General features: G+C 40.0%; 1 protein-coding gene across 1 annotated transcript in view; it reads left to right on the forward strand.

The window, feature by feature from the left end:
* Positions 1-589: 589 nt before the first annotated feature.
* Positions 590-26,425, forward strand: part of LOC111596575 (carbonic anhydrase-related protein 10) — a 46,145-nt gene continuing 20,309 nt past the window's right edge. Inside the window, exons 1-2 of the mRNA XM_023310848.2 lie at positions 590-662; positions 9,957-10,152. Coding sequence (XP_023166616.1) covers positions 10,095-10,152 — 58 coding nt within the window. The 5' untranslated portion in view covers positions 590-662; positions 9,957-10,094. The remainder of the gene's footprint in view (positions 663-9,956; positions 10,153-26,425) is intronic.

Consider the following 26,425-nt stretch of genomic DNA (forward strand, 5'->3'; position numbering starts at 1 on the left):
CAAGGCGAAACTCACCACGACGAGTTGAAGAGCATTAGAAGCGAGGTGGAAGTTCAACTTCGGCGGCTTTGGCTGCGTCAAGAGCACAAAACTGTTGCATAGAAGCAGGCGCCGATGGCAACTTTCCGAAGCCGGAAGCATAGCCAATGGTCGCAATAATTGGCACACAGCCAACGGGAGTTAGTCATGGACCACGGTGATGGCCCGAACACGGCATAAGGACTCGTAACGTGGCATGAAGTCGCGACGTGGCACGAGGCATGAGGCACGAGGCACGAGGCACACGATTCGCGAGGACTCGGCGCCGAGTCGGCTCCGTGGCAAAATCAAGCAACAGTTTTGCTTGAAACGTCAACACAGGCGGTCGCCATGGCCCAGCGCGCTCCTCTTCCGTCGCGGCAAAGTTTACGTCGCGTGTGAATTTCTACGTGAGTTTCGCTGCGACTCCTGTTGCAAGTGAACTGTGTGCAGCACGCTCCTTAACTGGATGTTGTGCCTCAAAAAAAAAAAAAAAAAAAGAATTGTTTTTTTTTTCCAGTGATTTATAATTGTAACTGAAAACAGCCTATGAAACTGCATAGATATCAAAGATATTAAGACGTTCAGCCGATGACGAGAACTCCGATTAGACCAAAATATAGGCTTAGCTCAGCTGATATTCGGTATGTGCATCAAATGAAATCGCAAAGACAAAAGAGAAAATAGAAAAAGAGGCAAATCAAAAGCTAATTTAACTAATTTGCACTCATTACCCCGAGACACGCACACACACACACAGTCACACACACACATGAATGCTTGAGTGCGGATATAGTCAATGGCTGTTGGCATTGTTATGGCAAGGAGCCTGAACAAGTCAGAAAAAGCCAACACAAGCGCTGGCCGCACACAAAAGGCAAACTGAGAAATATTTGACTAATCGCTGCTCGTTCGAATGCGGCAGACGGAAGTGCAATGCAAAGCAATTCAGACTCAAATCGCTTTGGCTCTCCAACGAAAATTTAATGAAATTAAAACATTTTCATTTCGAAGAGAAACATATTGAAAGTGAATTGACTTTCAAGTGTTTACAACATCCAACTAGGCCAATTTCCCATTCACGATAAATTAATAGAAAACATTTTCTGAAAATAAAAAAAAAGGGCTGGCTTCATAGAATACCAGCTCAAGTCTGTTACAAAATACTATTCCAACTTCATTTACACATATTTCCTGTTAAAGACATAACTCTCAAACTGATCCTTCAAAGACATTTACAAATTAAACTTTGATTCTCGCGTGATGAACTATTTTCAAAATTTATTTCTAAAAAAATTTAAATTTAATAATCCTGAATTTTAATAAAAATAAGATTTACCAACCTAAATCAAAATAAAAATCAATTACAAGCACGAATCGAATAGAAAAGTTGGTTTACCAACTTGAATCAGAAGTGGAATATGATATTAAAGATAAATCCAATAAGAAAGATGTACATCATGAATTTGAATAAGAATAATAAATAAAAAAGAGACCTACAAGCTGGGATCTAATCAGAAATGTGACATTTTGCTCATTTGAATAAGAATAAGATTTGCTAACCTACATTTAGTAAGAATTTAATTAGAATTCAATAAGAAATAAGATTTAACAATCTTCTCTTAAATCAGAAATATATATATAAAGTATATCTTTCTATTTACTGGAGCGAGCTAGGCAAAATTGCAGTTTCTCTTCTTTTGCCTCGTAATAAAGTGCATTCGACTTTGGTCTATATCATGCAAATGAATGTGTTAAAAAAACTATATAAACTAAAAAATTAAAATTAAAAAAAATAGAAAAAATTAAATCAACTAAAAAATTATTTAGAAACATAATTTGAGGCCAAGAAAAGAATTCTAGCACCAAACCCAAATAAAAATGAGTTTAAACTTAACACATAAAAGATCGCAATGCTGAAAATATCTGGTCCATAAACTAAATCTTATATTGACTCAAATAAAGTACAATTTAACAACTCAAGCGTATCTGTATTAAAAGACTTAAGTGAATGTTTTTGACTGAAGAACTTTTCAGATCAATTTCAGATCGTAGGCAAGTGATCAAGACAGCAGTGAAATTTGAATATTATTGACGGCATCAGAAGCCTTCAGAGGCAACTGATTTGAAAGTGTATATGGGCAAGACACAAGATATTTAGAGTGTGAGTGTTACTTGGCTAAATCTGATCAATTTCATCTGAATTTAGTGGATTATAAAATATTTTTCTGTACTTAAGATACCATGTGAAGTGTTGCCAACTTTTTATTAGAAAAGTCTTGTCTTTTGCATTGGTGAAATTATCTCAGCTATTTTATATAAATTTAGATGGGCCATAGTTAGCCATCTGCCAAATTAGTTTAACAAATTCTTGAGTCTTAAGTGTTCAGCGTCCAGTGCACACTGCCATAAAATCATAATAATATAACAGATAACTTTACTTAAGTCTAAACCAGAAAAGAAGAATGTATATATGTATACAGATATATTTCTAGTAAAAAACAATACACGTAAGAGTGTTGCCCAGAGCGAGCAGAGCAAGAAGTAAAACAAAAGTGACATTTCGCTCGAGAGACGTTTGGTGCTGGCCATTTATCGAAATGTGTTGAGTGAACAGGACTAGGAAAGCTTTATATTTTTCCCAAAATGGAACGGGTGTGCGTATGTGTGGGTGTGTGCATTTTATGTAATCTCCAGTTTAGCCAGTTCGAAGCATCGAGAACAATTTTCAATTTTATAACTTATTGTGGCAATGGGTAGAGCGCAATTTGGAAATGTTGCGACGGGCGGCGAGGTGAGGCGAGGCGACGGCTGCCGCACGACTGCCGTGTTCCGCTCTTATATTATTTTTAGTCGCGGGGCTTGCGTGTTCTTGACGCAACATTTGCGGTTGTTTATGTTTTTGAGGTCTCATATCGTGGTAAGCCAATTGTTATGCCCGTTTTGTTTTATTGCACACATGCACACACCCTGCCCAGACGAGATATCGGGGCTGTGTTTGCTAGTTGCGGCGACATTTTGCGTTTGGGTCACCTTCGTTATGGCCATCGCTTACAGGTGTTAATATTTCAATTAGTAGTCGTTTATGTAGCGAAAAACCCTCATGTAATGCTTCACGCAACTGTTACGCCGCAGCCAAGTCGTAATGGCTATGCGTGAGTGTGACTGTGCCTGTGAGTGTGAGTGTGACTGCGAGTGTTGAAGTGTGCAGGCGCTAGCAATTGCTAAATGATTCTTCCGGCGGATAAATAAATAATTTTAATTGTTGCCTTGAACGAACAAATTCAATTTAAAAGCCAACCAAAAAAGGGGAAAAAGGAATTCCGTTAAAACATTAACATTCGGTAATTAATATTTATAGTTTTTTTATCAAATATTATTTTTTATTATTTACATGTGTATATAATAATCAAGATGTTTTGGCAGAATTTTTAAAATAACCTGCCTTTTAGGAGCTGCAGTTGGCCCAATAGACTGGCTTTGTTTGAAATTATTATTTGTGTAGAGATTACGTTCCGCTCTTCTTGACGCTCTCCATTCGCTCTCAGAGCGCTCTCGACTTCATTATGCTAAGACGGCGCTCATAGTTCGGGAGGAACTCACTACCGTTGCTGCCATAAGAACAGATCATGTATTTACAAAGTCTATTAAGAAGGGACTTGAGCAGAAGTTCTATTCATAGTATTCAGTGGTGGCTTGAAAATATAATTAAGGCTACAAATTTACAAATTTACAATTTTGATCTACAAGAGACAGAATGAGTCTTGGAGTGAAAGTTTAGTATTTAGTAAAAATATTAAGACAATGGAAATGATAAGAAATATTTATGAATTGAATGAAACTCACTGGATTGAATTTAGTAATTATATTTTAAATACATCCACTATAAAAACACTTATCAAGCCAATTGGGTACATAGTAAGGGGAAACTACGTCGAAGGATTTCAATTGAATAGTTTTTGTATAAATCTCACAGCACAGCACAACACAGTAGAGGTCAAGACTTATCGATATTCGGCATTATCGATAGGTCATCGAGTAGGCACCTGAACAGACTATAATACTAATAAAATGCCTTGGCTGTCAACCTAACAGTCAACTGTGAACACGTACTTGGACAGGCACGATTCTAGCAGCTAGATCGGCAGTTCGGCTCATCTTTATCCTTGATCCCTATCCACTCATCCACTTCTAAAACTCCTTATTATGCAACAAACTTCATTTAATATCGATAAAAGACAGTTGCAAATAAACACAAAACAAAGCACAAAAATTCTTCTGCCATGCTGAGAATTTAATTTTTAATTACTCAAATTGAATTGTCAAAAGAAAAAAACACATTTTAACTCCATACAAAAGCAGCGTCGGTGCTTAATATGTCTTGGCTAATGAAATTTCATTTCAATATTTATTCTGCGATGGTAATAGAAGTCGAAGTGCCAGAAAACAAAGTCAAGCGTAAATGCATTGATGTGAAATGTTGCCAAAAGAATAAGGTCAAAAACAAGAACTAATTAATGTGGAACTTTTCATTCATTACTTCATTAATTATCTAACAAATATTTTAATATTACTGTATTAATTTCTAAGACTTTATTAAATTCATGAGTTTTCGTATTGGATTTTTTCTATTTTATTGTTTACCAAGGCGTGTTTTTTTTTAAGGTCAAATCCTACCAAACTGAAAATTAACTTTACTAAATTGAAAATTTTATGACAATAATGTTAAAATATAATTTCGGATAAGACGCAATTCGGACAATCAGTTTTTAGAATCATGATCATTATTTTTCTTGAAGACGTATGATGAAGACAATGACTAAGTCGGCAACGACTCCAAGCAGAACACGTGAAAGGCCCACACTTGTGACAGTGTTTCCATTAGCTGTTCAGTTGCTATGAATATATAAACATTATATATATATATATATATATATATATATATATTTATTTCTATATTCTGTTACACATATATGTATGAAGGTTTCTATTTAATTGCAGTTTTCATTTCGTGTACAGAAACTTATCTCATTTCTTTTTGTTGCAATATTTCAACGATTAATAATATTTTGTGGCTTGATTGTGAGATGTGAGCTATAGAGAATGGCGCCGGAGGATGGGTGCACGAGTATTTAGAGTTGATTGCTAGGGCCTGGTTGAAAGTGAAAAGCAAAACAATCAAGAAAGCCCAATTGGCCATCGTTTTCATAATTTGTTTTAAATAAATATTGTTTGTTTGCAGCTGTACGTTGGCAAACTAAATGACATTTATTGTCAGTTTTTGGATCAGGACGATGCGGATGCAGCTGCAAAAATCTGTCTCTGGCCAAATGTCTTTCCATATTTTTCATGCACAATTTCAGGAAGGGGTTCGCAATGGCCGTGGAAATGGATGTTCGTCTCCATCCTTTGCCTCAGTCACGGTCTCGCTCCGTTGCATATATATACACACACACATATAAATATATATATATATATATATATATATATATATATTTATATATACGTAAATATATATGCATTTTACTTGTGTGCATTTATTTATTTACGTGGCCATAGTCAGCCGATGGGCCAGGTCCAGTTGGTTACAGCGCGTCGTCAGGGAAAAGAAGAATATTGCAATGGCTGACAAAATTTATTTCGTTCCCGTTAGCGGTTTATTCTTTTTGGTCGGCTTTTTCTCTTTTTCATCATTTTATTCTTTTTTCATTTTTAATTTTTTTTTGTACTTTTCGTTATTTTTCGTTTTTTTTTTTGCATATGTCAGCCCTGCCATGCATATTAAAATGTTAAAAAACACACATTTACTTTTGCATATTCATTATTAAATACTTTTTGGATACAATTTATATATATATAAATATTATGAGCAGAAATAAATAATATTAATATTTTTGCAGCTGCTTAAATCATCAATTTCTGCTTAACTAGTCAATTCAGCAATTGTCTATTGTTGACCTATTGTATGCTCTACCGCTCTACACTAACAGGGCATATCAGAGGACTCCATCTGCGAAGCAGTCTCTACGCGTCATACTTTATTGCTTGAGTGTTCAGTCACACATCTTCATCTGCTTATGATGTATTCAGTGATATTGCAATAGGAGCTTTGAGAATGATGCTTCACCAATATGTGTGGCATAGTAGACATAGATTTGACTAAGCCTAGTAAACAGTATTTTATGTCCCAAAGTAGCCAATACAAATATCATACAAACTATGCAACTAGCCCTAACTCAATGTTCACAAGGCTTCTTGCAAGAACTATATATAAATATTTTAGTAAATTATGAGAGAAACGAAAGAAGAAGAAGAAGAAGATGAATGTCAATCAGAGTAGAACTGGATTTTGCTTGCATATAAGTATACATATATATATATTCGACATACATCACAGTGCGACACTTTTAAAATACTTCTGACCCAACAAGAGTGATACAATTTCCGATGGCTATATTTAAGTAATATATATAGTTACTGATAAATTTTAGTTGTTGAATACTTTTAAAAATAATTGCCATTTTATTATGAATTGCTTTTTTGTATATAAAATTTAACTTTATTTTTAATTTGTATTTGAAAATGCTTTCAAGTTTGTTGTTGCCATGTAGCGACTTCTACTAGAGTCTTGAATAACAAGATGTAAAACTGAACTTGTTCGTTCGTGTTGATGAGGCTTTTAGGCTAGGTACGGGGCTTTCAATATTAAGATGAAAATAAGTCAGGGTAACATCCTTTACTACAGTTATATGAAAATTGGTCTTGACTAAGGGCAACTAAAAGCTCAAGCAGATAGTGGAAGCTTAAAGATTAAGTTCATTCATTAGGCCTTTAGCTAAGTTGAGGATTATTTCAATATATGAAGCGATCTGGCTACTGTCTTGGGTATATCCTCTTTAGTCATTTTTTGCAATTTCTGACAAGTCTGTTGGGGTATACAGTTTGCTGAGATTTGTTTCCGATTGCTGGTTTTTATGTCTAGTTCACTCAACATTGCATACGCCTGTGAGGAAGGCTTACACCAAGCGAGTGTGTGAAAATAGTTTGAGGAACTTACAGAAATTTGCATTAATTTAAATAATCTTTATGTGTTAGATATCTCAAACAACCTCAACAATTGACCACCGGAATCAAATCATTTAATGTGAAATATTTAGATAGTGCTTATAAAGGCAACTGCTTAGAAGGACTTGAGTGAGGGCAATAGTCGAGAGTAATATGTAATATAAAAATGCAGTTTCTTCTCTTATTGCCCTTATTAGGCTACCTTGCACTGAATTCTGCCAAATTCGGCCAAGTTAGGGCTGCTTGGTCAGTAGGACGACAGTCAAGGACATGGCATATACAAATGACATCGGGAAAATTTCTATGGAGCTCTTGAAATCTTACGTTTGCCAAATAATATTTACCAAATTATTACCAAATAATATTTCAAGTTCTATTTTCCTATGCAAATGAAGCGAGAGAAATGGCAAGTGAAAAAGTATGTGAAGTGTCGTTGCTAAGAGAAAAAAGTTTTCGCCTGAATATTGGAGGCATAACAAAGTTTGATCAGAATATCTCGAAAATTAAAATATATTGCTTGCAAATGTGAATAAATTATTCGGCTCTATACATGTATGTAGCAGGAGTCTAATTTGTTGACTTCAGCAACTCCACTGGTCTATATGGCTATGCCGAAGGACTAGCTGGCATTCAAATAGACAGATGGAGCATTAATATGCATGATTTACTTGAAGATGGCTAACGTGTGTTTGTGTTGGGACAGCTCGATGGATTTTTGTGGACCTTGGGTATTGCATTTTGCGGTCTCGTTATTTGGACGAACTTAAAGTTAACACATTGTGCTGAAAATGGATGAAAAAGCCATTGCGACAATTTGTAAACTAAAGATGAATAAAACATGAAGTGAAAAACACTTTGGCGCTGATAAAAGGCCGCGCAGCAACAAACTGTCGGCGAAGACATGTGTCCGCGCGTGTGTCCTTTAACAACTGCACAGTTACATAAACAGGATAATAAGGCACTTAACATGCACTCTTCGCCATCGCCATCGCCATTGCCATCGCTACCAGTGCCCCACTGCTCCAGCTGTTGTCCAACACAATGGGACGAGGCCAGCAAAATACAAAAATACAAAACTGCAAATGCCGTTGTTGGCTGGTGGGCGTGCAGGAGACAGGAGGCAGGAAGCAGCCAGGACATGATGATGACGGTGACGTAACAAGGACGACAGCCACAGGAAAACAAAGCTGCGTAAAGTCGCCGCCACTTATGTCAGGCCAAATCAAGCGTTACTCTTGACATCAGTCCGCCGCTCAGAGTTCGCAGCTCCGCACAGAGTAGCAGCAGTAGTCGGTTCCCAGGCGCGGTCGGACTGTGGCCTCCAGGCAGCCGCCATACGCCGCACGCCATACGCTTAGACATTTGCCTCAAATTATGCTTTGCGCCCTGCCATAAGCGTAATTGAAAATTTAAAGGCTTTCTCCTTAAGCCGCCCACAAGAGCTGCCATCAACAGTTGCTGCTCCCCGAGTATTTCGATAGCGTTTGGTATTTTAACAGCAATATAGAAGCCCTGAACTCTTGGTATCAGCCGAAACACAATGCAAATATTTGCGATATCATTAAAGTCTGCTCATATAAACTGAATCTTCATGTGGTCAAGCTGCTTTGGCTAATAAAGTTTTCTCGTTTTGTATAGAAGAACTTAGCATGGACGCTATGATTTCTATATTAGTTATATGATAGAGTGATGCACAAAAACCAGGTTGAGTTTAAGGATCGTTAGAGACGGAAGATAATTGAGATAGAGAACTAAACACAAACACAGACTGATTGAGGCAGGAGTTGTTCAGAGGTTTCAAGATTCTGTTATTATATTATATTTATTTAGTGTTTAAATGCAACTTTTTCAATTTGATTATTAGCTGAAATCCTACAAGAAATCGATAAAAGAGAATTCGATTTGACTGCCAATTGGTAAATTAAATTTACTCGTTCAACTCCTGTGGCTGACAGGAGCCTTTGCCCGAGGCGTCGAAGATAGATTTTTATATTCATGAAATTGGTATTCGTGTAAATGTTTCTCTCTCTCTCTCTGTGTGTGTGTGTGTGGGTTAACATCAAAGCTAACTGCTTATACTTAAAATGTTGCACACATACAAACTAAAAATTAATTTATAAACACAAAACGCGCTGGGTGGGGGACAGTTCTAGCCAGAGGGACGCTCAACATTCCAACAAGCTTATGTTCATACATATACAATAGCAAATTAGCTCTCTTAATTTAGCTTTTCTTGTACGTGTACTTGCCCATGATTTAATCGTGCTCACTTTTTTCTCTACTGTGGGGCACAAAATACTATCTCAGAGCCATAAACACGCCAAGTCGCCATCCGTTCGGGTCCAGCTTTTGCGCTGGGAATTGCAGCCAAGCTAATTACAATAAGTTAGAGTGCTTCAAAAGGGAGTACACGACCATGAGATGCCCTGTACAGCTGAACAACACCCCTTGGCCTCTGCATGTTACACACATTCGCGCAGACCCTGTAGACCTGCTCGTGTGCTCAAATTTTACGCGGTATAAAAAGTAAAAGCATATTTCATTTTGCTTGTTTTTAGCGTTTTCTTGCCCACTTTAGTGGCTAGAGAACATCTCCTCCCGCAACGGGAGCACAGTATTGTGGAAATGCTTGTGGCTAGCCTCGGCGCCAGGCGACTGCAATCGGTATCATGGCGTAGGTGTTGGCCATATGGAGCCCTGGCTGTCATAATGCAATCGCGAATCCCCATCCTAGCGCACTGAGTATATCGACTACAGTGGGGGCTCGCTTTATGTAAAGTCTTATTGGAGGGTCACTGCAGTTGAACTCTGTGGTATTTTGCTAACTTTGGACTTTCACTAATTTGCTTTCGTTACATTTTGTATCTTTATAGTATTTTGAGCTCAATTACGTCGGAATTTTGTTAATCATTAAGTTCATGGGTTGCATTGTAAGTGTATCTGCCCTGGAGTCTTAGAGAACGAGCTGGTTAAAATCACAATCTTCGTCGCATACCACAAGCTAATGAAACATGGAGCTGCTGCAGTTGCTGTGCTACACATTCCTTCTGCTACTGTCGAGGATGCTGGGTGAGTACATCTGCAGCCCAGAACACGTTTCCCCCTTTTCAGAGCTGAATAATTCGTTGAGCGTTGGAATTGGACAAGCTCGGGGTCAGTGCCAGCCGTGTAAACGATATGCAAAGTGGAAATTATGAGCACCAGCTGACGAGCGCCTGCATAACTAGGCAATAACAAAAAGAGGTCATGTTCCTTCCTAGTTTCACTACAGCACACTCTTGCAGTAGAGACCGTGCCACTCGCTTGACTATAGCAGCGCCATAGATTTGGCACGCTCGCAGCTCAAAATGTTGCAAGCATCCTCTGGAAGTAACATTGTAAACAAATAAAGCAGCTTGCCGCGCTGACTAGACTGGCTGTTACCCTATCTCTAGGTCATTTTTCCTTCATAGAATCGAGTTTATATGGGAAAAACTTTTACTTTTTCAGGAGTTGTTGAATATTTATAAAACGGAAAGAGCAATTGATATTTTTAGAAAATATGTATGTATTTGGTATGTATATATTATAAAGATAGATATTATTGTTATTACGAAGTTGATGCGAGAGAGAGAGAGAGAGAGAGAGAGATGTAGAGTCAGATATTGAGACAAAGATGGAGAGGGAAGGCAAGAAAGTGAGACAGAATGAAATTGAGACTGAAAGAGAAACAGAGCGGAAGAACAGAGAGAGAGAGGGAGAAGAAAAGAGAGAGAGAGAAAGATATTGGGAGAGAAAGAAAGCGAGAGAAATTGAGAACGAGGGACAAGGAGAAAGAAAGTGAAAGATACGGTGAGAGAGAGAGAGAGAGAGAGAGAGAGAGAGAGAGAGAAAAAGAGAGAAAGAGTGAAGCTGTGAGCAAGATAGAGTGAGAGAGAGGGACAGAGAAGGAAATAGAGACAAATTGTCAACGAGATATATGGAGGTATGTAGGCAGAAAGGTGCAGACATCGAGATTGAGAGATGGAGAGCTAAAAAAACAATAGAAAGAGAGAGAGGTACAGAGAGAGAGTCAGACATGGAGAATAAGATGATAAATGAGGGCAAGGAAGAGTTAGATAAAGAGACAACGATAGATAGTGGCATGCGGTAAATGACAGATAGATAGAGAGAGACACAGAGAGATATGCAGAGATATACAGAGAAAGAGAGAGAGAGAGAGAGATTGAGAGAATGAGAGAAATTCAGACAAGTTGTCAAAGAACTATAGATTAGGTAGACAGTAGGAGATAAGGAAGCAAAGAGGAGATTAAGATAAAGAGAGATTAAGCACAAGAGAGAGCTGCTCTTAAAGCCAAGTTACCGTGACAAGTTTGCGTCTTGTTGTTATACAATAAACATTCTTCCTAAGTGCAATGAAACAGGCATGGGACAAAGTCAGCTAAGCACAAGAATAAGTATAAATAATCGGCGAAAATTGAAAGTTCTCTGGCCGATACAAAAATAGAAGTTAAGGCAGAAAGACAAATGGCCCAGAACAGCTATGCCATGACCTTAGACATTAGGCATGCGTCAGCGGCAGCTTAGCAGTTAGAGCAACACCAACAACAACCATCGACCAAATAACATCTCAAGGGCTAGCCCCACCTGCCGCCTCGCCACAGGTTACTCAGCTATGCGAATGCCTTGCAAGAGTTCAATGTATACTATATAGATTGATACATGTTTAAAATATCAGACATTGGCCTCCTTTAATTAAGACTTTCCTGCGTCAGGAATTGGCTTAGCATCAGCAAGCAAATGCTAAAGTTCAAGTCTCATGGTAATGATAAGGGTAAGAGCAGCTTACTTGATTAAAGTTGTTTTAAAACAAATATATATTATATATATGTAAAGAAAGAGCAGAACGCTTGCAATAAATTCACGTTAAAATTGTACAATAGTTGCGTCGGCGTCTGGGATCCGATTTGACGTCGCAAAAGCATTTAGAAATAAAACAGGTAACATCGCCTCTGCTGGCTGAGTGGATACCCCGCACGCTCAACACGCTCAATGCCTGCCCAACGCTTAGCTTTGTATTAGTCAGAGCAAGTCGCCTTGGCGGCAACAGAGAGAGAGAGAAAGAGAGAGAGAGAGAGCAATAGAATGAGCGAGAGAGAGAGAGCATTGTAATGGGTCGACGCGTCGACGGCGTGCCAAACCCTCTAGTCTGGCCGATAAGCACGCCACGCTCTTGTTTGTGCCCCATTTTAAGTGCGCCTCCCGATTAAACAAAACATAAATTTTACAGACGATAAATCAGCTGAGAGCGTTGAGAGCTGCCCAACAGCAGGTGCAACCTCCAAGCTCCACATCCATATGCATCCAGCTAGCGGCAGCACACCCAAAGTTCGAGTCCACTGCAGCGCATGCAAGTGGGAAATAATACTAAAACCAATGTCAACAAGATGGAACGCTTTTCTGGGGCCACGCCGAAAACTAAATACCCTTATGTACCTTGAACTTTATTTTATTTATATTTTATATATGAATAACGAGCATCATAATTTTAAGTACTTTGCATTTATTTTACAAGCGAGTTGTATATATTAAATATATATAAACAAACAAATATATTTGTAATATCAATTAAAAGGCATTGATTAGATGGAATATTCCATTCATTCATATTTATGTATAGTTTCACTCTGGATCATCATCGATCTTATGGGTCAATGACTCCGCCAGACCAAAAAGCGCACCAAACTCTCATTTTCTGCGGATGTAATGGCTGGTTATCTTTACTCCCTTGAATAATGAAATCTTTTGTTAAATGTGACCTTTCATATAAAACTCTGACTCTACTCAAGACTCATTTTACAATTTGTGACTTCTTAGTGTCTGAGACTCTGAGCTCTGAGCCTGTGGCTATAAGCCACCATATACAATTTAATTTTAAATCTAGACTTTGTTATTCTTTTATTTTCTGTTCTACATTTTTAAAGTTCATTTAGCTTGCCTGCTGTTATAGGTAGCCAGATTAGATTCGAGCTGGTTCTATAATCAGTCAGTCTATAGTCAATCAGCCAATAGTCAGTCAGTCTATAATTAGTCGGTCTATAATCAGTCAGTCTACGGTTAATCAATCCGTTCTCAGTCAGTCTATAGTCTGTCAGAGTATAGTCAGTCATCCTTTAGTCAGTCAGTTGATTATTATTAATCAATCAATCCGTTCTCAGTCAGTTTATAGTCAGTCAGTCTATGGCCAATCAATCCATTCTCAGTCAGTCTATAGTCAGTCAGAGTATAGCCAGTCAGACTATAGTCAGTCATCCTTTAGTCAGTTTATAGTCAATCAGTCAGTCTATAGTCAGTCAGTCTATGGTCAATCAATCCATTGTCAGTCAGTGTATAGTCATTCAGCCTATAGTCAGTAAGTCTATAATCAGTCAGTCTATAGTCAGTCAGTCTACAGTCAATCAATCTGATATCAGTCAGTCTATAGTCAGTCAGACTATAGTCAGTCATCCTTTAGTCAGTCAGTTAATTATAGTTAATTAATCTAAAGTCGGCCAGTCTATAGTCAATCAGTCAGTTTATAGTCAGTCAGTCTATAGTCAGTCATCCTTTAGTCAGTCAGTTAATTATAGTTAATTAATCTAAAGTCGGCCAGTCTATAGTCAGTCAGTCTATGGCCAATCAATCCATTCTCAGTCAGTCTATAGTCAGTCAGAGTATAGCCAATCAGACTATAGTCAGTCCGTCTTGTGAGTTAGTCTATAGTCAGTATGACCTATGCTCTGTCATTATTTCAATATGCAGTCATTACTGATCACACTATGTATATAAGTTCCTTGTAGATATTCCCATTACATTTGACTTAATACTCAATAGTCGGAAAGGTTCTTTATGACTAACTAACTTCTATAATATTCAGTAAATAGCAAATGCTGAGTTTTCTCTTAAGTTCATATGTTAATACTGGTTTAGCGTGTCGCCCATTCTACACTCTTCGCTATTTGGACTTGGTTAGCACATTTCGATCGGATGCAAATCGAAATGGCGAAACTCCTTAAGAGACACATAATGAGAATAACTGCTCAACATTTAACATTTGCAAATTGTGGGGTCGCAGCAAAAAGCTGAAGAGTTCGCAGTGCAGTGCAGCGCGGCGGAGTCGCCGCCGCAGTTGGGCGATTCTGCATATCTAAGTCAGCGGCGTTCCATTTGGATGGTGCCTGCATTTTTATGCTTCGCTTGTTTTCAAACTGATTTTAATCTGTTTTTTCTGTCCTTCCATTCTTTTGCAACCTTCGGTTACTTGACTTTTGTGTCATTGTTGCCAAAAGTCCGCGTTATTGTTCCTGCTGCTCGCTCCATTCCTGTTTTTGTCGCCCTTGCCCTACCGGTCATCATCATTATTGGCATTTTGCCATTAATTTGCGCCCGAGCGTTCAAAAAATAAGTAAGGCCAGTGTGCATAACTGCTCGACTAGCTTATACCCTGCAAATGTATAAGGCACAAGCCTCGCAGGCTCAACTAACTTGAAGTTGTTGTACAACATTAGCAATTGTTTATCAAATTCGTATATTACTTTCTTGTTTATACTCTAAGAGAGACTTTAGACTATATTCGATAGCTTAAGCTCGATTGCTGCTATTGATAACCATGAGTTGCAATATTTGCTTTTGCAATCTCTTTATTCTAGTAACAAGTATCCAATGAGCTTCTAAAGACATGCAACTCTATTGCCTGTATATAATATATATATAATATATGTTAAGATATGATATATATATGATATGGTATAAGTATACAAAATCAAGTCCACTCAGCAAGATATTAGTTGCATATTTAGGATATTGATTAGACCTTTGCTATGCCAGTACCGAGTCCATTTAGTTAATTATTTATTATGATAAATTCGCCAATTCGACAAGTTTATAGTCAAAGAGTCCACACATCAAATGAAATATCTCAATTTGCTTTCATTTCGAAGTTATTTTAATAATTTTGGCTTCAATTATTGCCATTTGATTTGCTTCTACATTAACCTAATAATGAAGAACGGAACAGACTTAATTTGTTTATTACACCCAACTTTAACACATTTTCAATGGCTTAATTTGTTTTATTTGAAATATTTAATATTTCAATTGTCGCATCTTTTGCAAATTCAGTTGAAAATAAAAAATGTAACAGAGATAACATAACAGAATTTTTGTGCGGCCCGGAACTGTGTGCATAGAGCAATATTTTGGCATTTATATGTAACGATATATGATATGAATATATATATATAAATATCAATGAAATTTCCACACATTGCACATAAAGAAACAAAAAAATATCCAATTTGTTTGATAAAAGAGATTGTTCTGACTGATTGACAAGATATGGCGTCAAGTAAGTTGCTTTCCAGTTAAGCCGCTCAAATATTTGAATAGTTATTTTAATGTGATAAATATGTCAAATAGTTGTGAATAATGCAAATTGATTGTTATAGACATTGCTTATTCCATGTAGCAAATACAACAGGTATGAGTCAACATCAAACAGATAAGTCTACAAAAGGATACAAAAGCTGTTTCCATGGCAATTGATTTGCATTGTGTAATTCATTTATATGAGCATAGGTATTTATGACCTTTCGAGAGCTTTGATGCATAAATAGTCATTCGTGGTGCCACGCCTACTTGGGGCAGATGGTCTTCTGTGAGCGACTTTAGTGGACAAAATGGTTTCAGCTATAAATCAGAGTTTGGCTGGAGTCCTTCCAGAGTATTTGGCATTCGGGTGCACCTGTCTGAAACTTTCTTAATTTTTGTTCTTTTTTTATTTCTGGGTTCGCCAGAACAATGATAATTAGCAGCTCAAATAATCAAGTGCAGCTTTCAGTTTCACAATGCTATCAGCGAAAAATTGAAAACAAAGAGGAGCCCGGACAAAGTCTCGGTGGGGTCTCCCTGCTCCAGTCCCTGCGCCTGCCCCTGCGCTCGGCTTGTGTTTTGTGAACTATTCTTTTAGGAGCAGCCTCTCGTTGTGGTAACAAATATTTGGCCGGGTGTTGGACGCTAAAATTTTATTGAATGCTAGCTCCGATTGGCAGGCGAGTTCAGTTTTAATCTGTCTTAATTGTTGGCCGAGCCGAAAACAATGGCCCAAAGGCCGCTCAGCCAACCGCTGAATGCAATGAAAAAAAGAGCTAGACTGAGCATTTATCAGTGTGTGGCAGACAATTAAATACCCTTTCCAGGCGATAAGCTCATGTGCTACTTAAGATTAGAAAATAAGTCACTTAAGGGCTGCCGAAAAACTAATCATCTAATCATCAGATGACCTTAGGTCAGTTTAAATGAGTTGTTAGTCTATATGATTGAGCCGATATATTTAAAGAAAGTGGCTGATTTGTATTTATGAGCAAGCTTAAAGTGTAGTAATCGATAACTAGGCACAGGAAAGCGATAAGTGTTAAGTCTCAGCTTATAACACTTCACGATTTAAATACCTTTTGGCCAGCTCAAATAGTAAAATCATGTACACAGCGACAGAGTATCTTTAAGTCTATCAATGCCTACTTTATAAAATGTTGCTCGATTCAGTGATGTTTGCTTTAATATGCTTTCTTTATGTAGCCAAGATCATTCCTTAAAGTAACGAAAGTCAAGAATTTGATATTTGTAGACTTCCGCGTTGAGCTCGCGAACGAGTGTCGGGCAGTCGGTTACAGCCCACTCTGCCATTCTTTAATTCGTTGTATTAAAATAAAATTTCAAATTTGAATACTTGAGTCAAAATCAAAGTTAGAGGTCATCATCATGTGCGCATTATTTCCGGATCATTTGTGGCAGGCCATGAACAACAACAACAACAACAGCCACGAAATAAAAAGAAAAGTGCTTTTAAAGCGTGGCTGAATTTTACGCTTAATTTAGCATTGGAAACATTATGCATACGCAACCAATTCAGAATCGATTGCGATGCCTATATCACTGTCAATGCGTACGCTTCAAATATCAACAGCAGCACCAACATCTGGCCAACATTATGGCCCTTGCCTAAAAGAGGGCAGCGCTTTCTGCTGTTTTTTTTTTATCTGACAATACAGCACTAAGCACTTCAGGCACACCCAACAACAGCCACAGCCACAGCAACAGCAACAACAATAACACGAATATAAATAATCATAACAAAATGTGAACGTCAAAAGGTGAGGCAGCCCCTAAACTGGCTCAAGAAGCCATTGAGGTTGAAAGAACTGGGAACTGGGAGAAACAGTGGGACAAACAGCCAAGTGTGTAGACACAGTTGTCTCGCTGATGTTGAGACACCCAAGTAACAAGGGCACGAAGAGCCTTATTCTTTCAACTAAACTAGAAACACAAATTATATTCTTATTTGATAGATGTGGCATTGGAATTGGTTTAAAGTTGATGAGCTCACCACTGTGCTGGCAAGATCCCAAGATCCAGAAATGCGTGCTGCTAAAATGTTATAGCCATGAGCGCCAGCATCCATTTGCTTGCATCGCTGAATGTGCCGCACAGGTGATGGCAAATTGATGCTGTTATTGTCAGGCGTCTCCGCTTGCGTCTCACGTCATGTAGGTGTCCTGCTTTGTTTCTGACATTGCTCTCGATGTTGTTGTTGCCGTTGTTGTTGCTGTGGCTTTGGTGCCAAAAAGCCAAGCCCTGTCAAATGTCATCGCTTGACTTCTGCCACCTAAAAGCCCCATGTCCACCCCATCCCCAGGTTCTCACGTCCTCTCATGTCAGACGGCCATAATCATTGCCGTTCATACATAATGGACTCATTGATATTCGCAGAAAGCAACAAAGGCAGTTACGAAACAACAAAGGCCAAGTGGCTCTGACTTTTACATCGCCTGCCGTCCTGCTCACAGCTGACCCGCAGCCTAAACTGGCCCGTTTGTTGGCCTTGTCGTAACGGTAATTGCCAACAAAACGAGTGATTAACCTGACAATACACACGAGTTCACACACACGCACACACTGCAACTGTAACTTGAACTCTAGTTCTGGCAGTGATTGTCCCAGTGACTCTCACTGCGACTGCGACTGCGACTATGACTGTGACTGCGACAACGCCCACATTCCATTCCTGCGGCGACCTTGCCCAGTGGACTACACTGCGTATACTCGACGCTTGTCAGTCCGCATACGGGTTGACATTCCTGCAGCTAATGTTTAACATTGCTAAACTACTTGCCCCATGATCCCCACAGGCAGTGAGCGTTTACTATTAGTGTTACATACAACCGACAATGACAAAACCCAAACGCGGTCCCTAGTGAGAAAGTCAACTGAAAACTGCAAAATTGAGATTGTGGTCTTTTCCTTTGATCGGAATCAACAAATATCTTAAGTACTTGAAATAACCATTTGTTCTCGAATTAATAATTTGTTACTCGGGTCTAATTGACTGGGCTATGACTTCACATTTAACTAGTTGCCAAGGTCTCTTTGGTTTCAGGTTTTCGACCTGCTCTTTGCTCTTTCTAGTCAATTGCGACTGCATTGACTTTAAGATTTGCCCAAAAATGATAGACTAAAGTTGATTAGTAGACTAAGGAGTTAATCTTTACTCAGTTGCTCAGTTGCAAGTTACATCTCTTGAATAGGCACTTCTACCCGATAGTTCAATGTGTTTTTATATGGATATATAAGAAAAAGGTTTCTAATTTGTTTCAGCAAATTTTTCTTTTGTTTACTTCAGCTGGGCCTTCAACACAACAGCTAAGCCCATATACATTCGATGTTTAAAAGCTCTAGCAAAAAAATAAAAAGAAAGAAAGAAAGTTCTCAAAGACAGACGCAATTTGCACATAAGCTCTTTTCATACGCTTTCTGAAACACTGTAGTGGAATCTGCATATTGTTACGCTTAGAGCCGCCTTTACATATATTTTCATTTGATTTTAGTTTGCTCTTGATTCTGACACTAGAATCTGCCTGGGAAAAACTGCCAATGATTTAATTTGATTGGCGGCGACAGATATTTGTGTTTCCGTATTGTCAATTTGCAACGAATTAATTTACATATGCAAATACAGCAACACCTTAAATTGCTTGCAACAAAAACAAAATCAGAGGAAAAAAACAAATAAAAAATAGAATCAGTTGATTGTGAAAAGAAATGTTAAAATGAATTTCAAATTTCTCACCTATCGAAACTTATAGCCAGCAGCAAAATATCTGCTGCCCACAAATTTATGTAAACTCACAAACAATAATATTCAAATGAATGAATCTATCCGACTATGTTTACAACTGGTCGAATGCTTAGCCGGATACCACAGCTTGTTTGTTCCTTGGGCGCAAAATTATTTGGACAGTTCTAAATATAAGTCGCACAAGAGAAAGTGGGCTTGTCGGCAGAACAGGACTAATAGCTATCCTCAAATTATGTTAGTCACTTGAGGAGATCGGCTTTAGAAGATATAAGAGGAGGTAGCTGAAAGGATCAGATGAAGAGGCCTAATAGATATCTTCAACTCAATGCCAAATAAGAAAATAGGCGATTTGTCTGCAAAGATCGGAAGAACAGGACTAACAGATATCCTCAACTCACATTTTAAGAAGCCGATTTCAGAGGGAATAGTGGAGGTAACACGACCAGCAGATAGTCTCAACTTAGTACCAAAGAAGGAAAATGGCCCAAAAGGTCGGAAGAACAGGACTAACAGATATCCTGTCAAGAGATTTTAATAGAGCATGTAATGTAAATCAAATTTGAAGCCTCTAGCTGCTATATGTGCTGAGTCAGATATATTCGTAACAGCGGCTAGACATACGAGACGGACAGAGGGACATGGCGAGCTAGATTCTACTACGTTATTGGGTCAGCTACGCCGCGTTCTGTCTTGCAGCTATTTAAGTCGAATTTCAATTAAAAGTCTCTAGATTTTGTTTTTTTTTTTTTATAGCTGAAATGGCTAAGTAGAGTCCGCTCATCGTTCTTATCAATAGACATTGCTTTGTCTGTTATGTACGACATTTAGACAAATACTTTTATTGGTCAATTATCAAATCAAATTATTTACTTCCTTTGCTTGCAGAGAACTTTCTTGTAAGAAAATCAAGTAAAATATTGTGAATTTCAATTGAAACGCAGAGGCTCATACGAGGCCTGGTTTCCACGTGTCAGGATTGTCGTCCAGACAGCCTGAGGGTTGTCCTGAGCCCGCCTTCTCGGTTTCAGCTGCATTTTGCCTGCAGCACGTGCTGCAATTTGTTCATTGGGCTATTCCTTTGAACTTGCATAACTTTTGCGGCTTTTTAACGGCCTGGCTCGGCAGTAGCTTTATCTAAACTTTGCAATGCAGTTAGAAGCTAAATTAAAATTGCAAGTTTCGGCTACAGCCTTACGATGCTGCAGCTGTAGTTGTCGAGTTGCTTTGCGTGCGACCCGAAAAGCCGGCTCCAGTTTCCATCTTGGCTTCTGCCTTTTGATTTTGCTAATAAAATTGTCAAGTACGTTTTGTCAAAATGCCAAAAATGTTGTTTGAGAAAACGTTCAACTTCCGGCACGAGCTAACCGAACTGAGCGAACATCGTTCTCATGCGCTCACTCACTCGCTCGTGTTCTTATACTCGCCCCGATTAAGCCCCGGCAACGGCTACTGGGCATACTGCCCGCATACAGAATCCAGGTCAAAATATATATTTGATCTTAATGCTTACGGAACATATTCCATATATATGTTTCCTTATAATATGAAAGGACTTGCAGAAACTTTAGTTTTCTTCTAAAAGGACATGGCGTAGTTAGCCGAGAGCACATCTCTCTTCAAGAGAGCTCTACTAGCTTATTTCTGCAAGCAACTCAGTTAGCTTAGGGTACCTCCTAGTCGGTTTATCAGAAGTCTGAAGAACTCCTTCTAGTTGTTTTTATGTTTGTTTGACTGAGGTAAGTTTTGCATGCAAAACATGTGTAAAATTGGAGAAACGCCATCAACTGGCCAAAAGCGTTCGATTTTATTTCTTATTATGCCTTAAGGAAGAACAGAACGTGCCTTCGTTTGTTCTGGCTAGAGTAGCTAGCTGCCCAACTGGACAACAGTCAAGCTGGTGAGCTGGTGAGCTGGTGCGCTGGTCAGCGGGGAGACGGTTTGCCAGGATAGTTACGCTTCGTTGCTTAAATTAAATAACACAAGGACTTTCGGTGTTATTCGCTTTGCGTGTAATGGAGAGAGAGGGAGACATCTGAGAGGCTAGAGAGTAACGAAGCAACTGATATGTATACAAATAAAAATAAATATCTATAGCTATTTATGTTAATTGTCTGATAGCTGATTGATGCAATGCTAGCCAACCTAATTTGAGGACTAAAGATGGGATATGACTCTTGCTTCTTAGCAGCAAAGGACTAAGCCAGCATATATGCCTGGCAGATAGCTGGAATGCTGTCATCTCGTGTCTGTAGAGAAGGGTACAAATTGTTCAGTTAGAGCACTTGCACCACTAGAGATTGTTTTACATTCCCCTTAGCTTGAAAGCCTTGTCACATTGCACTTTTGCTGCTGCAGCCGTTAAGTGTTCCCATTTGGATGCCTGGCCTGTTCTAGGGTGTACTTAGCTTTGGACTGGACGAATTCAAAGCTACAGCAGCACGCTCAATGCGCATTTTAAATAGCCAGAGCCTGGGAGCTGCAGGTATTGGGATAGGCGGCCAGGTCCTTCAAAAATTTCAAAAGGAACACCGAAAAGGAGAGAGTGAAAGTAGTATCAGAGAAGGCAACAATGTGCAGCATGCTTAAAGTTTGTGCACCATTTCCACTTAGACTAATTAACTCCGCCGTCACTTGACTCTGTTATCCATGTCGTGGACGCCCAGGACCTGCAGCCGAGCCGAGCAGCTGAGTGCAGCAAAGCCGTTAGTGGATTGTTGCAGTGGTTCTTGGCTCTTGTTGTTGTGGCCATACGGTCATCCGGTCATCCGGTCACTCGCCAACAGAAGCAAGACCGCAGACAGTCGAGCAGCATCATTAAAACTCTTTGCTGACTTGTGGGGAATGGGAACGAGAATGAGTGCGGGAACGGCAACGGGCACGGGCAGGGGCACGGGCACGGGAGTGAGAACGAGAATGAGCACGGGAACAGCCACGATGTACGGGGCGGAATATAAAGCAATATCAGCCCCAAAATATACTCGCTTAACTTTTCACTGATTGTACCGTTGGTCACTTGGCATCCACAGCAGCCTGAACAATCAACAAGAAGTTGTTACAGCATTTGAGAGTGATGCGAAATTAACTAGCAGCGAACGTAGCTGCGTACCCTCCTAAAGAGCCGAGCTTACCAACGTCCATTACTTGTCAAGCCACACTGAAACATGCAGCATTTCCTGTGGCTATTGTTGTTGCTGCTTGGGAAATTCTCGTTGTAGAGTAAAATGGTGTGATCCTTAGACGTCTTAATGTCCCGAGGGGCTGGGGACGCAGGCATGAGGAAGGGGAAAGAGAAGGGGGACAGGCAGATGAGGCAAAGATGCTAGAAGTAGAGGCAGAGAGGAGAGAGGCAGAGAGGCAGAGAGGCATCTGAGGCAGCGAGGCAGAGAGGCAGAGAGGCAGAGAGGCAGAGAGGCAGAGAGGCAGAGATGCAGAGAGGCAGAGGGCAGAGAGGCAGAGAGGCAGAGAGGCAGAGAGGCAGAGAGGAGAATGCAGAGAGCAGGAGGCAGGAGAGGCAGAGAGGCAGAGAGGCAGAGAGGCAGAGAGGCAGAGAGGCAGAGAGGCAGAGAGGCAGAGAGGCAGAGAGGCAGAGAGGCAGAGAGGCAGAGAGGCAGAGAGGCAGAGAGGCAGAGAGGCAGAGAGGCAGAGAGGCAGAGAGGCAGAGAGGCAGAGAGGCAGAGAGGCAGAGAGGCAGAGAGGCAGAGAGGCAGAGAGGCAGAGAGGCAGAGAGGCAGAGAGGCAGAGAGGCAGAGAGGCAGAGAGGCAGAGAGGCAGAGAGGCAGAGAGGCAGAGAGGCATAGAGGCAGAGAGGCAGAGAGGCAGAGAGGCAGAGAGGCAGAGAGGCAGAGAGGCAGAGAGGCAGAGAGGCAGAGAGGCAGAGAGGCAGAGAGGCAGAGAGGCAGAGAGGAAGAGAGGCAGAGAGGCAGAGAGGCAGAGAGGCAGAGAGGCAGAGATGCAGATAGGCAGAGAGGAAGGCAGAGAGGCAGAGAGGCAGAGATGCATAGATGCAGATAGGAATAGATGCAATATGCAGAGATGCATAGAGTGCATATATTCATATATTCATATATTTATATATTCATATATTCATATATTCATATATCCACATATTCCTATATTCATTCCTCTCGCTTCTCTCTTCTTTCTTCTTCTCGCTTCTCTTTTTCTCTCTTTTATCTTCTCGTTTCTCTCTTCTCTCTTTTCTATTTTCTCTTGTCTCTTTGCTATTCTCTCTTCTCACTACCTTTTCACTCTTCTCCCTTCTGCCTTCTCTCTTCCTCTTCTCTTTCTCTCTCTTTTCTCTTCTCGCTTCTCTCTTCTCTTTTCTCTCTTTTCTATTTTCTCTTGTCTCTTCGATATCCTCTCTTCTCTTTTCTCTTCCCTCTTCTCCATTCATCTCTCTTCTCTCTTCTTGCTTCTCGATTTTCTCTTCTCTCTTCTCCCTTCTCCCTTCTATCTTCTATCTTATCTTTTTTTTCTTCTGTCTTCTCTCTTTTCTTGTCTCTCTTCTTTCTTCTCACTTCTCAGTTCTCTCTTCTCTCGTCTCTGTTCTCCCTTTGCTATTCTCCTTTGCCTCTTCGCTATTCTCTCTTCTCATTTCTCTCTTCGCTATTCCCTCTTCTATTTTCTCTCTTCTCTCTTCTGTTTCTCTCCCTTTATTCTTCTTGCTTCTCTCTTTTATCTCCTGACATCACTTAGTCCAGCTTTTGTCTTCTCTTAAGCTTAAGCTTAAATATAAGCACTTCCCAGGCAACGCCGGGTGTTTTGTTTTGTATTACAAACTTTTCTACCAGTTGCAATAAAAAAGCCAATGCTGGAATTTAGTGTGTCTAGCTGAGTCTGCCCAGTTGCTACATGGAAATAGTTCTGTTTCATACGCATGCAAAGTTTTCAATTACGCAGTTTTTAATATATATGGGTACATGGTATATGCTTGGTATATAAAGAGCAAAAACAAAAAATAGTTTGGAAGGAGCTCTCACTCGCTCAGTCTCTTGCACACATATAAAGATTATACATTCCGTTAAAGTTGCTCGAATTCGCACCAACTTCGCCAAGGTCCGGCCCAGCCCGGACTCCGGAGAGTGTTTGCATTGTTGCTGGCACATTTTTAGCCATTTTCCAAATGCACTTAAAGCGCAAATGGAAATCGAAAAGCAAAAAATGGCGACAGGCCGCATAAAATGTTAGTACTGTGTACGTAATTGAAATGGCATTTACCATTAGTCAGCCGGGGGCTGGGTCTGCGTCTGGGCACGGGCATGGGCATGGGCACAGGCATGGGCACGGACATGGTATGGGGTTGACTGGAGGTGGTCCCGGGGCATGAACTGCGCGCTGAACTGAATAGCTCGCTGAGTAGGATGTGATGGTTGCTAAACAAAGGCGTGGCCCAGGCATCCAACCATACGAAACAGAAACTCAATAAAAATCAAAGAGCAAGGTGTGGCAATGTCGCGGGGCAGTCACTCGGTGGCAATGGCTGCTGGTCACTTGGCACAGCGTAGCAATGGAAGTTGAAACCAAGCCGGTGCCTTACAGAGAGACATGATGGACAGGGGGCAAATAATAGGCGACCAAACTACATGATTGAAAGCTTTCACTTGTTTGGGTTTTTAAGGCATGGCGCACTCGGCTTTTGTGTATTTTAGACCACGAGCCCCGCTCTCAGCCGGCCCCAGCCCCCCAACCAATTTGCATATAGCTTTGGCCAACTGACTGTGGCAAAAGGCGCGTAATGAAAACTAATAAACTAAGCAAATGAATTGCAGGCGATAGTAAAACTCGGCCAAATGGAGTGAAACCCTAGTAGCTCAGCAATTAAATGGCTCCGTTGAGTTGCTATTCACGCGATATGGCTACGAGTCCTGTCAGAGCGTGGCGTCTTGTCTCTTCCAGAAAAAAACTTAATATGATTTTGTTTGAATTTTTATTCATTTTCATTATATACTGAACACTGGAACCTCGAATTCAGTTCAAACAATTTGACCAAAAATGATCTGTCTATATGTCTAGATTAATATTTTCAAGTAGATTCTTGCTTTTATTAAGTAGAAAAATATTCCAAGGTATTATAAAAGAAACACCTGGGGATGCATATATACTTTTGTGCAGTGTATACACAAGTTGGACTTGACCCCGTTCCGGTGAAATTAGAAATACCACGCATATTTAAGAAAACGTTTCCTATAGCAGCGCGGCCTCTGTCCATGGTCAGGAGGCAAGGGCGCAAACGGTCAGGTCGGGCAGAGCACAATAATGAAGGCTAACAAAATGCATAAAATATAGCTGCGGGGGTCGCATTGTCGCATTGTCGCATTGTCGCATGCCCCTTTAAATGGCTGTCAGGGCAACCAAGCCAGGCCAAGCCACTTTTCACTTCAAAGCCCGCTATTTGGGTTGGGCTGGTAGTTTGTGCTTTTGGGCTAGTCCGGCTTAGCCAACTTGTTGTGGCTGTCGCGCCTTTTACTATTGATTACAAATAATACTTATCATTATCATTTGTTGCCGCTGACGACGCGCCGTGAGAACTTGTTGTCTACATTTTGTCTGCTTATGATGCGCCGCTCAGCTCCGCCGGCTCCTCAGCGAAAAGCTAATAAACTTCGTTATTTGCCGTTAATTGTTTCTGGCCTATTATTGTTATTGGGCTGTCGTGCCGAGCGTCCCGATCGCTGCCGGCTGGCGGCTGCCGCGTGCTAATAGCTTTCAATTTCAATGTCGCGCTTCCAGGAACACTTGTTAACAACGCCGGAAATTAATGGTGACACTTTATTGGCGCTCAATTGTCTTTGCCTCCGCCATCTCCGTTTATTGTGCCTTGTTGCCATTTAATGAATGGAAGGCTATAATAATCGTGCCCAAAGATCTAAGGCGTCTAAAAAGAGAGCTCTTCAAATGAAGTATTTATTTCCAACAAATTAGAATACGAGTGGGATGAGCTTTAAGGCATATCTATTGTAGGAAGGAAGGCTTTGACCTAGCTCTGCGGCATACTTTGAAGTAAGTCTTGAAGAAGAAGTTCATGAATTGTTAGGCATTGCTGCTAAGTTCTTATGTAGTTCTTCGCTTAGTGTACTCAGACACCAAATATAAGTATAAACTATTGGCAGATCGACTGATCTATAGAGCTGTTGCCTCGCCTTGGTTTGCTGTTGGCTGGCGCATACAGTAATTGCTTGTACGCCATCTTCA

This window comes from Drosophila hydei, unplaced genomic scaffold (genome assembly GCF_003285905.1).
Source record: "Drosophila hydei strain 15085-1641.00,03,60 unplaced genomic scaffold, DhydRS2 tig00000250-arrow-arrow-pilon, whole genome shotgun sequence".
NCBI lineage: Eukaryota > Metazoa > Arthropoda > Insecta > Diptera > Drosophilidae > Drosophila > Drosophila hydei.